The 18,535-nt window shown below is 38.9% G+C and overlaps 1 protein-coding gene across 1 annotated transcript; it reads right to left on the bottom strand.

The window, feature by feature from the left end:
• Positions 1 to 14,729: 14,729 nt before the first annotated feature.
• Positions 14,730 to 16,507, bottom strand: LOC117343291. Its single transcript, XM_033905635.1, has 2 exons — positions 16,351 to 16,507; positions 14,730 to 16,150 (listed from the first exon to the last, which is right to left on the bottom strand). Exons 1-2 carry the CDS (start codon positions 16,505 to 16,507, stop codon positions 14,730 to 14,732), a joined length of 1,578 nt encoding a protein of 525 aa, XP_033761526.1.
• Between the last annotated feature and the right edge of the window lie 2,028 nt (positions 16,508 to 18,535).

Genomic DNA, 18,535 nt, shown 5'->3' with positions numbered 1-18,535 from the left:
AAGGATATTTGATTCCAATAAAGGTAGAATTTACATCCATTTTTGGGTCTCCAAGAGAGCTTTTCTAGAAACTACTTGGCTGATTTCAACTATTTGACAGAAAGTATTCTTGTGGGGAGCTCCATTATTAGGTCATCTGAGACGAAGCAATGGATATCGCTCATATTTGCCTGCTAGTACCCACTCGCGAAAGGGATTCAAAATTGTACAAATGACAGGGCGGACCCCCAGGGGAGCTGAGGGGCAGTGCGAAACGGGGTCAATTTGGCTGAATTGATATAAACAACTTCTCCTCTGAAACTAAGAAATGGATATCGCTCATATTTGACTGTGAGCATCACCTTTGGGTCAGGATTCAAAATTGTACAAATGGTGGGGCTGACCTGGGGGGCCTAAGGGGCGGGGTCAAATTGGCTAAATTGATGTAAACAACTTCTTCTCTGAAACTAAGCAATGGATATTGCTCATATTTGCCTGGTGGCATCCCCTTGGGGTAGGGATTCAAAATTGTTCAAATGCTGGGTCTGACCCCCAGGGGTCATGAGGAGTAGAGCCAAAAGTGGTCAATTTGTTTAAACAACTTCTTCTCTGAAACTAAGCAATGGATATAGCTCATATTTGACTGGTGGCATCCTTTTGGGGTAGGGATTCAAATTGTACAAATGAGAGGGCTGGCCCCCTGGGGTGTCTTAGGGGCGGGGGTCAAAAGGGGTCAATTTGGCTAAATTGATATAAACGACTTCTTTGAAATAAGCAATGGATATCTCATATTTGACTGGTTGCATCCCCTTGGGGTAGGGATTCAAAATTGTAATAAATTTGTTTAAACAACTTCTTCTCTGAAACTAAGCAATGGATACAGCTCATATTTGACTGGTAGCAAACTTTTGGGGCAGGGATTCAAAATTGAATAAAAGAAGGAGTCAAGTTTTAAGTTTTAATTTAGGTAAGAATTGATTCATTTAATTTGTTTCCCAGGACATAATCGAGGTTTAGATTTTTGGGCAAGTTTATTTTATGGGTGCCATGCAGAAAGAAGGTGACTTTTTTGTATAAATGCTCTTTTAAGGTCTATCAAAGATATGGTAAAGAAATTTTGCAAAAATATTGAATTTATTGGCTGAATTTCTTTATTAGAATGTATTTTATGGTCCTTTGTGGCGTCTTATTGTATATAATTTGTTTTCGTTATTATTCTTTCTTTTAGGACATCCTGGTGTACCATGTGTCTCCATTTACTGGTTTCTGGACAGCCTGACAACAAACTGTATTTTAAAAATGGAGGATTACCTCATTGAATTCGATGAGAAACCTTTGCTTGATTTATAATAAATCAGGACCTGAGGTCCTAGCTTAGCAGCAAAATAGTGATAAAAGAGAGGTAACCTTTTGAAATTATAACATCTTGTTGATAATTCATATTTATATTACAGAGCAACCAGATGCAAGGGCCACAACAGAGTAATTTGGTTTGGTTTGGTTTATTTTGTTTAACGTCCTATTAACATCTAAGGTCATTTAAGGACGGCCTCCCGTGCGTGCGAAATGCATGCGTGTGGTGAGTGCGTATGTGTGTTTTGGGAGGCTGCGGTATGTTCGTGTTAAGTCTCCTTGTGATAGGCCGGAACTTTTGCCGATTTATAGTGCTACCTCACTGAAGCATACTGCCTAACACACCCTGCAGCACACCCCATCCGGTCACATTATACTGACAACGGATGAGGTTGAGGATGATGAAGGTGATAGTGACTACGTCCCAGAAAGTGAAAACGGCGATTAAAGCAGCAATGAAGATGATGAATGTATACAGAAAAAGGAATCTTATATACTACATGGAGAACAGTATACTACAAATACCGCAGTACTCCCGAAGGAAGGAGTTGAACAGGGCATTGTTGACAGTAATGAAAACGTGTCCAATGAGGCCGACATATCTTCTGCATCTACTGTGTATCCTGCAATTAAACCAGAAGTTTTGATTCAAAAACGTTTAAATCCGGATGGAGGCAAGTAACAGAAATATTTCTCCTGCTTAAATTTTGAAGAGTTAGTAACTAAACTGCCAAGGGCATCTTGAAAGAGCGCATCCATTCGAAGACAAAGTGAAAGAAGCTCTTCTATTACAAAAAAGGTCAAATGAAAGACGTCGTGCGTGGCTTGCCATTCAACAAAAAGGTAACTACCAACATAATTACAACGTTCTATCAAAAGGATGTGGTATGCTTATTCCAAAATACCGATGCAGACCAGACCAAAAGAAAGCTGTTGGCGATTATGTTCCATGCTAGTTTTGTTTTGGACTTTATGTTAAAACAGATCTGTGGAAGTATCGGAAAAACTATAGGGAGATACATTCCAGGACAAATAAAGGTACAATTCCAAAGAAGAGAGGAAAACCTATCCTAAATGGCAAAATGTTGCTGCCAAACACAGAGGTCAGTGAGGATGTATTAGCAAAGATGAGAGAAGGTGAAGTTAAATACGTAATTAAAAAAGACAGGACACTGTTGGAATTTGCAAACAGATTGTATGAACAAAATGGACATTTACAACACCGTCATTGTACAAAGATTAAGAGAAATGGCAAGGATGTTGATAGATTTGAAAGAAAAATGCGCCACCATCGACACTATCGAGAAGTGTTTAGATCCTGCCAATTTGGAAGCACAGCTGTGAAATGTGTAGCTGGATTTGATGTCACTACCAGCCAACACACCACACCTAATCTGCCTTTAAGAATAGGCTTGTAAAGTGTTCCAAGCTTTTGAAAACTCAAAGTATCATAACGAGCAATGTGGATCTCCGAAAAAAAATGGATGGATTTCTTGAACTGTATGAAATTTAATGGAATGTTAGGATAGCAGCTAAATGTCACAGTACCCTACATGTGGCCAAATTCAATAAACCCCAGTTACTGCCTGTCACTAAGGATGTTCAGAAATTGCACAACTACTTGAAACTCGAATCAGAGAAGCTTCGCAAGGGCTGCAAGAAGGAGGATTACAGAAGATTTATGGAAATATGCCTGGCACAACTCATATTGTTTAACCGGAAAAGAAGTGGAGAAGCAGAGAGAATAAATATCACAGATTTCAAAAACTCCATGATTGACACCGAATTGGATGAAGATATATTCAACTCTTTAACATCATTGGAAAAGGAAATTATCAAATCTCACAAAAGAATAGAAATTGTTGGTAAGATGGGAAGCAAAGTTCCTGTTAAACTGACTGATGACATGCTAGAAAATATAGACTACCTCCTCAAGATAAGACCAGAAATGGACATCACATCTGACTTCCTATTTGGAAAGCCAAACTCATTTCCCGTCAGAGGATCAGATGCATTGAGGAACATGGCGTTTGAAAGCGGAGTGTCAAATCCAAGTTTGTTGACATCTACTAAGCTAAGGAATCAACTTGCCACATTATCTAGTATTCGGATTGAACGAACATGGCCAAGATGCCCTTACCAAGTTGATGGGCCATGACATTCGGGTACATAGATCATTCTATGAACTCCCAGAAAACACTACACAACTCGCTAGGATTTCAAAAGTTCCTCATAGCATCAATGAAGGAAAAGCAGTTAGTGGTGTAGATAAACTTGATGTCACACATGAAGGTAAGTTTTTTTTTTTACATACTTTATGTTATAGATTTAGGACTTGACTATTTCCTGTATAGATCACTAATTAATATGATACGCTGAATTTGTAGTTTGATAAGCTGAATTTGGACTTCTGTTCATTATATAGGCCTCTTTTGGTTTTCTTGTTTCCAAACATTTTACAAAATTTAAGCTTTCAAATCTTTTGACTTCAAGTGTACACCTACATTACCAAATGTACCAATATCAATATAGTTATAATACCCTGAATATATACGAAGTTTAAGGTTGAGAGGGGCATACTGAAATCAGTCTGCTTGTCCATAGATAGTCTCTTGTCCGGCTAGTTTTTAGCTCACCTTCCAAAAGGCGCCATCTTTAATTTTGTCAACTGAAGTTTGTTAACAATATTTTTCAGAATATACTGAAGGGATCTTTCTCAAATAACATATATGAGTCATTATCAGAAATTGGCCGATTTTGTGACCACGCATTTTGAACAAATTTAATCTGATGAGATATAATACTTGCTCTTCCTATCATTTTTTTCTAACAAAATACCATTATTACTAAAATGATGATATAAAATTATGACATTTTATTGAGAAGTTTTTAAGAAAAAGTTAAAATATTCCAAAAATTGAAATCGTATGTTGTCCATTGGTAGTGTTGCCCAATTGTTGAAAGAATTTCTTAAAGTTTCTGAAATGATATTAATGCATGTATATATTGTTTGGCAATTAAAGCTTTTCAAATTTAAATATATTTTACTGTTTTTTCTGTTTAAATCGGGGAAAATAGTATCCGAGATATCCATGTCTTTCATGTAACCTCACTACAATTTGGTTAAAATGATAACTTGCTGAAGTAATTACCATGATGCATTAGAAGCAGTTTCAATTCCTGTACAGACTTTGGTTTGGTTTATTTTGTTTAACGTCCTATTAACAGCTAAGGTCATTTAAGGACGGCCTCCTATGCGTGTGATGAGTGCGTATGTGTGTTTTGGGAGGCTGCGGTATGTTTGTGTTAAGTCTCCGGATCTTTTGCCGAAGACACCCAGCAGCACACCCCACCCGGTCACATTATACTGACAACAGGCGAACCAGTCGTCCCACTCCTAATTTGCTGAGCGCTAAGCAGGAGCAGCAACTACCATTTTTAAAGACTCTGGTATGTCTCGGCCAGGGGACAGAACCCAAAGCCTTCTTCACAGGGGCGAACGCTCAACTAAAGGCCAAAATTGAGGTATTGTCACGGGAGACATTAGGAAGAAGAAAGTTGTTAAGAAAGAAGAGAAAAGATAAGATCCCAAGTTTAGTCGCCTCTTACGATCATGCAATTGGGGCAGCAGGTAGAATTCTTACGCCCTACCTGCAGGGCAGCCTGTACAGACCAGCATGGCATACAGACAGCATTTTACAGACCAGCATGGCATACAGACAGCATTTTAAAACAGCGAAAAAAAACCCAACTTCCATCCAATGTAAATACCCTACCCATGCGTGCATTTTGAATGTCTGTGATGTTACCATGATTTTGGCAAAAGAAAATCTTGTAAATGATATTTTGAAATTTGTCAGAACTATTACAGTGATTGAAAGTTTATTTATAACCTATGAATCTGTATAAGCATTAGCAATTTCAAGATGAGCTAGATTATTATGATAAATGTCTATGATGTTACTGTCTGTGGTGTTACACTTGCCAAAGGTGGTACCTCCGCACCGAAAGCTGGCTTCTTCTTCTTCTTCTTCTTCTTCTATTTCTTCCAGGAAAGACAGTCTCGAGATGACGAATGGAATGACAAGATTCTTTTTGGTCTGGCATCCCGTTTCAAATCAGGAAGGGTAGCGTCTAAGACCACCTCAACATCAGTTAGACCTTCCCAGCCTGACGAAACGGCAGTTATCAAGACCAATATGCCAGCACCTCCAGCACATACACCTGCACGCCAAATAACACAAACATCAAAGCCGAGGGTCAACAACCACAGATGGACTGTATCACAGCCGTCAGACCTAAATAAGATTGCCGGTAACACCAATAAACGGCCAGCAACCACACCACCCCAAGACCAACGAAAACCGAAGGTAAAACTACACAGATTAACTTCCTTAAACAACACGTAGTCCAGCAAAGGCTCAAATGACCCTATCCATGGTCATAATAGGTACGACGTTCTTGCGGACGACAGTGAGTTTGGTGACAGCAATGCTGCTGTTACCAGACAACCTACACCAAGTAGTCCTGTCAGTCCAAAGAGCGTCCATCACGAACCTGGATAGTGATCAGCAATACGAACAATTTTATTATACAATGGAACATACGCGGACTAAGGGCAAATTTAGAAGAGTTTCAAAATTCATCAAAAGAATTTAGACCTGCCTTATGTTGCCTGCAGGAGGTCATGTTAAAAAACCCAATTACTTTTAGAAATGTATCGCCCTACAATAGCATCGCAACGGTAGGAAACAGAGGTGGCGCAGCTGTAGCTGTCCAAAAAACTATTCCTCACAGAATTATCATGTTAAACAAAAATTTAAAGGCTGTTGCTGTCTGTGCGACTTTACACAGACAAGTAACTGTCTGTTCAATTTATCTTCCTCCCGAGTATTGCTTTCACTTAATAACCTCGTCGTAACTCACAGCACCATACATAATTCTCGGAGATTTTAATGGGCATAGCAGTCTGTGGGGCTCCCCGAACACAGATGAGAGAGGAAGACGTATTGAGGAATTTATAGATAAAAACAACTTGTGTCTTTTTAACAATAATACCCCATATCTACACTCTGCTACAGGCTCTCGTACCCACATAGACCTATCATTATGCCATCCATCCATTTTACTCGATTATGACTGGAGGGTAAATGATGATCTATGTGGGAGTGACCACTTCCCTATTTTTCTTAAGAATATTGGGACCCCTCTTGATAAACCACTTCCTCGATGGAATGTGCACAACGCAGATTGGGCCCAATTCCAACACCTGTGCAACGAGGAGCTTACTGTAGAAAAATTCACTAACCTCGATGACCCAATTAAAACATTCACTCAAACGATAACTTCTATTGCCACAAAAACGATACCAAAGTCCGTCCCAAAACCTACAAGGTTCCTTTTATCTGAAGAATCTTTTATCAATAGATCCGGCCGAAAGGCAGCTCTAAGACGATTCTTGACTTCCCCTGCAACTGAAAATTACAATAATTTTAAAATTTGGAGGGCGAAGGCTCGGCGATCTTTCAAGTCCGACAAAAAGAATAGCTGGAAGGAATACATTTCTAAAATATCTTCAAACACATCATCTAAAAAGATATGGGATCAGATACGAAAAATAAGTGATAAACGAAAAACAGCACCAGCATCCCATCTTATCAACAATAACCAAATTTTCTCTTCTAAATCTGAAATTGCAAATGCATTTGCTAAAAATATAGCCCAGAACTCATCCGCCAAAAATCACTCAAAAAAATTCCAAACTTTCAAAAAAGACAAAGAAAAGAAACGTTACAGAAAGTTACAACAAGCCTTTCGATCTCCCGGAGTTGCTTGAATCGCTAAAAAGATCAAACGATTCAGCAGCTTGGTCAGATGAAATTCCGTACCGATTCCTGAAACATTTACCAGAATCATCATTACGATGTCTCTTATATATTTTTTAATCATGTATACGCTTCGTAAGATCCCCGAGTCTTGGAAAGAATCTACAATTATTCCAATTCGAAAACCTGGTAAGGACGCTAATGAAAATGAGAATGCATTTGATGAAATTGAATGTACTGTATAGTAGTACACATGTAAACTGTATCTCCTGCTTTTCAAACTGCATGACAGCAACATACGGGATAAAGACAATAGTGCGGCTTATAACTTTTCGCTAATCGCGAAAAATTGGTCTAATTTTGGTATTTGAATAGCTCTTGAAAAAGAAAAGTAATAGGTATTTCTTAAAAGCAGTTGTGAAATAATGTTCAAGCCCAAGCAGACTTACGTGTCTGATACCGGAAGTACAGTTATATATGTCCCTGTAGGCACTAAATGATGCATATATATATATATATATATATCGGGCCGACCATCACTGCGCCATTGAAACGTTCTTTTTTAAGAACGCCGATGTGGCGCAGCGGTATAGGCTGCGGATATTTCTGGCTAGGCGATTGGGTGCCGTAGATCGTGAGTTCGAGGCCCGGTCAGGGCACGAGTCAAACAGTTGTCTTTCTTCGTCATTTGTGTTTCTAAGCTATATCTATTTATTAGCACATTGTATCATATACACTATGTGTTGGTGATCCGAAGATAAAGATTTGAATTTCCTGTCGTAGTTGTACCGAGATGAATATATATAATATATGTACAATTCGTATCCATGTATGTAAATACATTGCGATCCAGGTATTCTATATCATCTTATAGACGACTTCCACAATGATCATGTCAGGGTATCGGGCCGACCATCACTGCGCCATTGAAACGTTTTTTTAAGAACGCCGATGTGGCGCAGCGGTATAGGCTGCGGATATTTCTGGCTAGGCGATTGGGTGCCGTAGATCGTGAGTTCGAGGCCCGGTCAGGGCACGAGTCAAAAAGTTGTCTTCCTTCGTCATTTGTGTTTCTAAGCTATATCTATTTATTAGCACAATGCATCATATACACTATGTGTTGGTGATCCGAAGATAAAGATTTCAATTTCCTGTCGTAGTTGTACCGAGATGAATATATATAATATATGTACAATTCGTATCCATGTATGTAAATACATTGCGATCCAGGTATTCTATATCATCTTATAGACGACTTCCACAATGATCATGTCAGGGTATCGGGCCGACCATCACTGCGCCATTGAAACGTTCTTTTTTAAGAACGCCGATGTGGCGCAGCGGTATAGGCTGCGGATATTTCTGGCTAGGCGATTGGGTGCCGTAGATCGTGAGTTCGAGGCCCGGTCAGGGCACGAGTCAAAAAGTTGTCTTCCTTCGTCATTTGTGTTTCTAAGCTATATATATATATATATAGAATAAAGTTGAAATGTCCATGTGACGGTAAATAATAATGAAATAAAAAACCAAACACAGATCTGCTGTCTCCCTAGTACTTTCGCGGCTACATTCTGCCGCTCTTCAGGGGATAATGCGGCTACATTCTGCCGCTCTTCAGGGGATAATAATCATCCCCTGAAGAGCGGCAGAATGTAGCCGCGAAAGTACTAGGGAGACAGCAGATCTGTGTTTGGTTTTATATATATATATATATATATTTATTATTTTGCTGTTACGTTGGCTATTGTATGATGTGATAATATAAGCTGCGTTAAGAAATAACGACACAAGAGTGAAATGATCGGGTGAACAGTTTGACATACAAATATAAGCAAACAAATCAAGGAAACTAGCCATTCTCCGACATGTCCTTGTCACTTTCGTCACTTAGATGCAGTTCTGCAGGACAATTTGACGAATCTGAGTCGATGTGATGGTCATCATTTGATGCCTCAGGATCATACGTACATATATGGGTGAATATTTAATGTGTAAGAGACCTCGGGTATCTCGTCACTGTCGCTACAATCAGAGTTGTATACGTGTGCCGTTGCGAAGTTTCCTATGCTCGGCGATTGTCATGTATGACAGACAGGCCAAAAGTGAGGCATTGTCAAGGGAGACATTAGGAAGAAGAAAGTTATCAGGAAAGAAGAGAAAAGATAAGATCCCAAGTTTAGTCGCCTCCTACGATCATGCAATGGGGGCAGCAGGTATAATTCTTACGCCCTACCTGCAGGGTCTGCTGCTTCTAGTGACTGGGGAGGGGTCATTAAGTTCTGCACCTGAAATGTAATCGTGACACCTAGAGTAATTTGGAAAAAAATGTTTTGGATTACCTTTCGTAGCATTAAAAATTAGATAGAATTTCCTTCCCTGTAACCTTCAACCACAAACCAGTTTTGGTATTATAAATATAGAAAATTGTAAATATATAATTAAAATAATGATACAAATAAAACATGTAATTACATTATTTTCCCTTGCTCGTCGACTTCGTTTTTCTATCCTCCACTTTCTTCTCAAGGACATGTCGTGCACCTAGGTTGCTTATGTTTTCGCTTTCCAACTTCAAGATCTTCTTTGTACTTTTCCTTCCTTTTTTGGAGTTCTCCCTTCTTTCAGGGTCTGCATCACGCCTCATTCGATATTTTCTTTGCTTCTCAGCTGCAGAGAGGCCCATTCTTTATAACCTGCAATATTACATGGATAGGATAAAAAACAGTATTGACTGTCTGTGGTGTTACCATTTTTGTCATGTAGTGTATTTTGTAATTGAATATGCATATTAATTACATGATATTGTGTTCTAAACAAACAGTTTGATTTATTCACAAAATTAGAAAGATGCATATATAAAGAAAGTTGTAATAATAAGTATGCTATTCCATCACTAAATTGTCTGTGGTGTTACTCATGTTGTATTTAACATTGTATGTTAATAGGACGTTAAACAAAATAAACCAAACCAAATTTAACATTGTTCAGACCGAGTACACATGCTAAAGTAACAGTTTCACTAATCATAGTGCATACTATGTCATAAACATAGCACTATAATAGGAATAGGAAGGGCGAAAGAATTGTACCTGCTGCCTCACTTACATGATCGTAAGAGGCGACTAAATTTGGGATCTTATCTTTGTTCTTCTTTCTGACAACTTTGTTCTTCCTAGTATCCCCCCCTTGACGGTGCCTAACCTTTAGCCTTAAGTTGAGCGTTACATGAAAAAAAAAAAAAAAAAAAATAAGTTGAGCGTTCGCCCCTATGAGGAAGGCATTTGGTTCTGTCCCCTGGCTGAGACATAAACCAGAGTCTTTTTAAATGTGTAAGTTGCACTCCTGCTAAGCGCTCAGAATTTCGGGAGTGGGACGACTAGTTTGCCCATTGTCAGTAAAGTCAGTATAATGTGACCGGGTGTGGGGTGTCTTGCTTTGTGTCTTCGACAGTATGCTTTAGTGAGGTACGTTGCAGGTAGTACTATATATCGGCAAAAGTTCCGGACTATCACAAGAAGATTTCCGGACTATCACTGCCCTGCAGGTAGGGCGTAAGAATTGTACCTGCTGCCCCCATTGCATGATCGTAAGAGGCGACTAGATTTGGGATCTTATCTTTTCTCTTTCTCACCAACTTTCTTCTTCCTAATGTCTCCCTTGACAATGCCTTTAGTTTAGCGTTCGTCCCTGTGAGGAAGGCTTTGGGTTATGTCCCCTAGCCGAGACATACCCGAGTCTTTAAAAATGGTAGTTGCTGCTCCTGCTTGGCGCTCAGCATATTAAGAGTGGGACGACTGGTTCGCCCGTTGTCAGTATAATGTGACCGGGTGGGGTGTGCTGCTGGGTGTCTTTGGCAGTATGCTTCAGTGAGGTAGCACTATAAACCGACAAAAGTTCCAGCCTATCACAAAGAGACTTAACACGAACATATGCACTCGCCACACGCATACATGTCGCACGCACTAGAGGCCGTCCTTAAATGACCTCAGCTGTTAATAGGACGTTTAACAAAATAAACCAAACCAAACCAAATGAACACACCGATGACAATTTACATGGACGCGTACCCACAAAAAAAACCTTGTACCAACATTAGAAAACAAGACCAAATACATATGTCACGGTATCTACAATTGCACACGGACCTGGGTTTAAAAATCACAAAAAATCACAGAATTCTGCAATTCAAACAAAAACCTTGGTTAAGCTCGTACATATATTTCGACACATCCAAAAGGGCTTCGTGGAAGAACGAATTCGAAATTTTTTTTTTAAACTCATGAGTAATGCCGTTTTTGGAATGACCATGGAGAATGTGGGATCGAGAGTCGACATCAAGCTGGTTCATACAAACAAAATTTAAATATATATATATATATGGGGCAAAGAAGTAATTCAAACAGTGTGGACAATGAGGCTTGTTAAATTTTCGAGGCAATCCGCCCCTTTATCAAAACACAAAAAATACAAATAGAATCTAGATGCTCTACTGGCTGGCGACCAATTCTCGCCACATTTTGCACGTTTTTCGTCATACACAAAAATATCGTAAGCAGATCCTCAACGTACCTCATTTGTTTGAAGTATATCCCTTGCCCTTTCATGTATAAAAATAAAAACAAATTCCATGCGCATGCGCCGACAGGGGAGCAGTTATTGTAGCCTGTGTTTAACACCTAGTTTCCGGTGTCACAGTACCAATTCTCGCCAACTTTTTAAAAAGCGTAAAAACAATCGAAAAAATCCGCATTTTGCTTTCAACATGATCAATATAAGTTACTTTGTATCTAAATGCTTCTTATTTTAATAATCTTGACAGATTGAACAACATTTTTTGTGATTTTAAACGGTTTGTATCGGAGTCTGATTGATCACGTTTGCAGAAGTTCCCGGAACCTGTCGGAATGCTACTTTCATTTTCATTTTATTTGTTAAACTTATACAAAATTGTATCCAGAACGTAATCAAATGGTTTTTGATTACATTTACTTACATTTCTGACATGAAATAAGGTCAAAGTCAAAAAGTCATGCAGTTATTCTAGTAGATTGTCGCTAAACCACGGACCTAAACGAGAGAAGCAGGTGCGTGCGGAACATCGTCACGTGCTGATTCAATTTACGCTGTCGAAGTGATCAGGAAGGCGAGCTTTACACGAGTTTGAAAGCAATCCATGTGCAAATTTTAGGTGAGTTTGTTATTTTGGAGATGTTAGTTTTTATTTTTGCCTTTTACAGCAATAGATGGTTTCAAGATATTAGCAAAAGCTCTAAAACTGGACAAAATATCAGAAATTTTAAAAATGTTAATTGAGGAAAACGGCGATTGTAGATTGCAAATTTTCATTAAAATTTCAACTCAAAACACAAACTAAAATAAACAATTAAAATAATTTACAAAAAAAAGAACACTGCATATTTACCTTTGTATTGAAGAAGTTTGGAGGGTTGGATCCTATATATTGGCCTTTATTAGTCCCCCACCGGAATCCGGGGGGGGGGGACTATAGGTTTGCGTTGTGTCCGTCCGTCCGTCCGTCCGTCTGTCCGTCCGTCCTTCCGCACACTATTTGTCCGGGCTCTATCTCCCATACTATAAGACACTGGAACTTCATACTTAGTGTGTGGGTTCCCTGTGGGAAGGCGGTGTGTCGCATACAAAAACCGGGTCACTGTGACCTATATTTTGACCTCTGACCTACATTAAAGAAAAAGCTTGTCCGGGCTCTATCTCCTACACTATAAAGCACTAGAACTTAATACTTAGTAGTATTGTTCTCTGTGGGAAGGCAGTGTGTCGCGTACAAAAACCGGGTCAATGTGACCTTTATTTTGCTATTTTTTGACCTCTGACCTACATTAAAGTAAAAGTTTGTCCGGGCTCTATCTCCTACACTATAAAGCACTAGAACTTAATACTTGGTAGTATGGTTCCCCGTGGGAAGGCGGTGTGTCGCGTACCAAAACCGGGTCACTGTGACCTATATTTTGACCTCTGACCTACATTAAAGAAAGAAAAATTTGTCCAGGTTCTATCTCCTACACTATTAAGGATTAGAACTTTATACTTGGTAGTATAGTTCCCTGTGGGAAGGCGGTGTGTCGCGTACCAAAACTGTGTCATCTACTCTGCAATTCCCATCCAAACCATATTGGAAATCAACATACCACAAATAGAAGCAGTTGGAATCATCACTGGCAATTTGCTGCTTGGATGCATATATATACCTCCTAACACATCTTATAACCATTTAAATTCAGCTATATTACAGTTATTCAAGCTATGCACAACACAAGCAAAGTTACATAAGTGTACAAACATTCTTGTTGTTGGAGATTTCAACATGGACTTCGCAAAGATGGACAGCCTTCAAAAATCTTGTAAACTTCACCAACTACTGACCACGCCTACCCATTGCCTTGGAGGAATTCTTGACTTGGTCTTCTCATCCAAATTATTCCCAGTGACAAACAAACCTGTGTTCTTCTCAGATCACCATTTAATCAATATACAGTACTGTTGAATTCAATGTAAGCATAACAAACAACATCTTGTTATTATTATTACAATTTCATGTCTATTGCAGTAAAACCTGTCTATAAAGGATACCCAATAGAAAAACTAAAGGTGTCCTTCATAGACTTGTGTCCTTTATATAGAGATCATTTATAGAGTATACCTACAGTGTACATGTATTTAGTGAGAATGGGATGGTTCCTGTATAGAAGCGGGTCTCTGTAAACTACATCTTCACCTTTCAATACATTGAAGAAAATACATGACCTTATTGCATCTCGAGATTCACACTCATTGCTATTGGATCTCGAGATAACAACCCGGTGGGGGACTGTAATTCGTTGAATTATCTTGTTTATTATGATGCAAGTGCTTATAACACGTATAAACTATAGTTGCAATGCAATAATTTTCAGGAATTTCCGTTATCTCATATAATATCTGTATCCTGACCTTCAGTGACTAGTACCCATACATTCATTCAGTACAGCTTGACCCATTTTATTCCTTTGGTTTTTGTCGCACCTTAAGCAGTTTTTAAACAATTCCATTTAATTTAAACGATAGAATAATTTGAAAAAATACAGCAAAGTTGAAAAAAGTGAAATGGGAACAAGGACATTCACAGGGGCATTCTGGTTGGCAATAAAGATAGGATATTATGTTCAGATTAAAGTGTATATTTATTTACGAAAAAAAATTGCACTGTCACATCTGACAAGTATTTCCCTTGCAATGAACCTTGAAATTTACTGGAAATGTGTGGAAAGTGTAATTATATATATATAAGTAACTTGGATCTAAGACAACCAGTTACACCTGACTGGGGTGTCCCTATGGTGTATGTGGCATTTGAGAAAATGTACATATGTATAAATTATGCGAATTAATAGACAACAGCTGGGTTAGCGACTGTTGTGTCACCCACCACAAGCATTTTGTCATGTACGTTAGTTGATTTGTGTAGATTAGAAATCAAAACCAGAAATGAAAAAAATATAAAATATAGATATGTAAGCAAAGCAATAATGTGTGTTATATGTACTATGTTGCAGATTATTCCTCTCCAGCATCAAGACATGGTGCACATTTGAAGATGAAAGTGTCATCCTCCAAGTCTGCCTGGCTGAGGCCAACACACTCTGGGTGGTACCAAATATCACATTGGCAGCACTGTACCCAGAGAGTTTCTTCATCCTCATTGTCCAAAGGGTCACTCAGCAAGCACACTTTACATTTGTAGACTTCTTTCTTATTGGTTTTTTGTTGCTTTCGCGGTCGTCTGACTTTTTTCTCATTCTCTTTTTGCTGTTTCTTTTCCTCTCTCTCTCTCTTTCTCTTAACTGTTGCCTCTTTCTTGTTTTTTTCTTCAGCTGCTTTTTCCTCCAGTTGCTGTAAAAAACTTCCACTCGTTATTACTCTTGACTCGGTGACAAGCTTTCTCCTGGCAACATACGGTTTAGCAGGTACAGGTTGAAAAAGATCAGCCATCGCTTGAGGTATAAGACCCTCTGTTACAAGTGGGTTACCCCCTAGAAAAGTTCCACACTCTTTACAGATAGAAGTGGAAGAGGAAGCTTGTGATGAAGTAGAGGACTTTTCAGACGATGACGGTGCCGAGGCAGAGGGCAGGACAGAGGTAGAGGGCGGTGCCGAGGTAGAGGGCAGGACAGAGGTAGAGGGCGGTGCCGAAGTAGAGGGCAGGACAGAGGTAGAGGGCGGTGCCGAAGTAGAGGGCAGGACAGAGGTAGAGGGCGGTGCCGAGGACGAGGACAGTGCTGATGTAGAAGACAGTGCTGAGGTAGAAGGTTGTGCTAAAGTAGAAGGCATTGCTGAGGTGGACAGTTCCAATGAAGAGGATTGCTGTGATAAGGGAGAGGGTATTGTAGGAGATGATTGTGCTAATGTGGTGCTATGAGATGGTGTAAGTTGCGTTTTATCTATTGCATCAGGGTTGAGTGGATAGATACCTGCTTTTCTAAAGGCCTGTTTCACATTTCCAGGTGAGCAGAACTGGTCAATGGCTTGTGACAGTACAGCAGGGAATCTGGCTTTGTTTAAAACTTGATGTTTATTGACAAATCCAAGGTTCATAGCAAGGGAGTTTAATTTAGGTTTTAATGGACCATTAATTTGAACGTCTAAAGGTTGCAAAATGAGGGTGGTATGTGGAGGTAACCCTACCAGTTCAACACCATTCTCTCTTGCCAGTTTGATTACATCTACATTTATATGGGAGTCATGATTGTCCATGATAAGGAGGACTGGACGCTCATTGCCACAATTAGGAATAAATAAATCCCTAAGCCATGTTTTGAAAAGCTCCGAGTCCATATAGCCGGTTTCTGAATATCCGAATAACCAATTTGGTGGAACACCATCCTTGTAGGAGGTGTGGGGAAGTGATTTTTCGAATATTAAAAAGGTAGGAAGGACTTTGCCATCAGCCGATATGCATAGGTGTGCTGTTATATGGCCTGTGTTTAGTATTTTTTCTTCTGGTAGCAATGTTGCCCCTTTACCCCAAAGACTTTCTGTTTGCTTTTTTCTTTTCCCGACCACCCTGTCTCGTCACAGTTGAAAATACACTGTGGCTTCCTTTGTAGGCCAAGTTTTTCAATGGTGTCGGAAAGAAGACCAAAGTATTGATTCATGACATTTTGGTTGGCCATCCTACTTCTCCCCCTGTCTTGGGCCTCGGATTCCCTCTCTGATAGTTCAGGGTGCCTTTTCAAAAATCCCCGGAACCACTTATCACTGGGCCCTTTCTCTATATTGAACCTGGTAGCCCTATCATCCCTTTTACATAGGACATTGATATACTGGCGTACCATTTGCCTATTCATAGGGAAACTTTGTCTGGACATGTAAACTAAATAGTTGGTCAGGGCAGTCTCCTCTTCTGATGTCAAAGTTGAATCCAACCCAGGTCTGAATTTCATATTTGTGCTCTTAACATGGTCATCTGAAATGCAAAATTGGTTCAAATCAATAATTTGAAATTTTTGAATTGGTTGAAGGTTTACTTATTTATGAAATAATCACTGATAAGGATTTCCTCAAATAATTAATAAATTGGAAAGCATACAGTTTGAATGAAACTTCCAATTGTCCAATAGGTCTTCAAGACCCTAGAAGTTTTTTTCTGGAAAAAGTCTTGAAAAAATCAAAAGCCATGAAAATCCCTTACAAACTTACAGCTTCTTGAAAACTTTTATTACCTAGTATTCAAAATCTGTATGACCATTACAGATGCAATATCATGTAAAATTTAGTTAAATTGTACACAATGACATTCAATAATTACATTTCAGTTTTTGTGATTAACTTGAATAAGCAATACCTAAAGTTTTCCTTGGAACATTAAACTCCCTTGAAGCAGCACTTATTGACATCTTCTTGTCATGCACTGTGGCAATGGCAATCCTCAGGGTCTCTGGTGTGTACCCTCTGGATACTTTAGAGTATCTCAACATTTTTCCTAAACAGTTTAAATATTAATGGAGTTTGACAAAACAAAATTAATTTGTGAAATTTTATCGAGGAATTAGAACAAACAATACAATATATGCAGGTGTTATAGAAAAAGAAATTTTAAATTTGAAAATCAAAGCAAATAGTTCATAATTTTAATTGCAAATGAAGTAAACAACAACAAAAATATTGATATAATTATGTGCAAGGTATATTTTACAACCTGTTGTACATTATTTCCCATTTAGCAGTGTGGAGACGTATAAAGGGGAATAACTCCCACAACTGTAAAATGGTCAATCGATAAATAATGATTTCTCCCCTGGATTGTCACGTGATATACCGCCATGTTGAAACGTCACAGAACGAGCGCGTTTTTGCAGAAATCTTTTACAACACCACGGACAATGTCTCCACTCATTTTGCATGAACCACATCATTATCGGGACACATGTTTCATTTGTGAAACTTATTTTAACGTTTCAAATGGACTTTTAGGAACAAGTGACAATTTCTGGACATAGCAGGCATAGTAAGGTAAAGTTTGTTTACATCGTTTGACGTTTGTTATTTTTAGTACGAGAAACCACGTGACCCCCCTGGTGATCAGCTGATTTCAAATGAGGTTCTTAAGGGTATTTACCTGATAATTTTCGTTCTGGACGATAAAACTTGGTAATATTTTGCTGGATAGACGATCGTGGTTTGCTTTCTTCTTGCGTTAGAAAAAATACGCGAAAAAGTAACGCGTTTTCATTTTGCACGTGAGTTGGCGAGAATTGGTACTTGGCGAGAATTGGTCGCCAGCCAGTAGATCTACAATCACATAATATATATAAGAAGTACTGGAAATACAATAAAATACAATAAGAATAATGTTTTAGTAACTGGAGAAACAACAATGAACCCTTCGGCAAACGTGGGCCGAAGGCGGATACTAGCGTGACTGATAACGTGTTCAACACTAGAACGCTATGCGACCAACGGCAGAGATATTTTGAATTCCCCCGCACGTGAAAGTATATCGAAGAGTTCAAAGACGATTCGTCCCTAAATACTGCTAGTGGACGACATTGCATTGATATCAGATTTCAGAATAAAAATGTTGCATTATCGTCTCTACAGTGAATGATTAAATATCGTGTACAAAGTCTGAAAAACTTTTGAAAAATATCTTTTAGATAATTAGAATTATAGAAAGTGGTGTGAAAAAAACTACTACGAATATTTATCAAGACTGAGAATAAACATAAGAAATACGAATGCCGAAGTGTCCCTACAGGACGCTACGGGAAACAGACGGTTCGGGCCAAATCGGACCAAGATGTTGTTGCATGATGGCGGGAGGCGACTAAATGTGAGTCTCAAAGAGCAATAATGAATTGATG

The sequence above is a fragment of the Pecten maximus genome, chromosome 15 (genome assembly GCF_902652985.1).
Source record: "Pecten maximus chromosome 15, xPecMax1.1, whole genome shotgun sequence".
NCBI lineage: Eukaryota > Metazoa > Mollusca > Bivalvia > Pectinida > Pectinidae > Pecten > Pecten maximus.
Note: the sequence above shows the minus strand (reverse complement) of the source record. Positions and strands in the feature narration are given on the sequence as shown.

Excerpts from the sequence above, each read along its gene's own strand:
- LOC117343291 (XM_033905635.1), bottom strand. The coding sequence starts at position 16,507 with ATGGTACGCCAGTATATCAATGTCCTATGTAAAAGGGATGATAGGGCT. Across the intron at positions 16,151-16,350 it reads GGCCCAAGACAGGGGGAGAA|GCCATATAACAGCACACCTA; the intron begins GTAGGATGGCCA and ends TACTAAACACAG.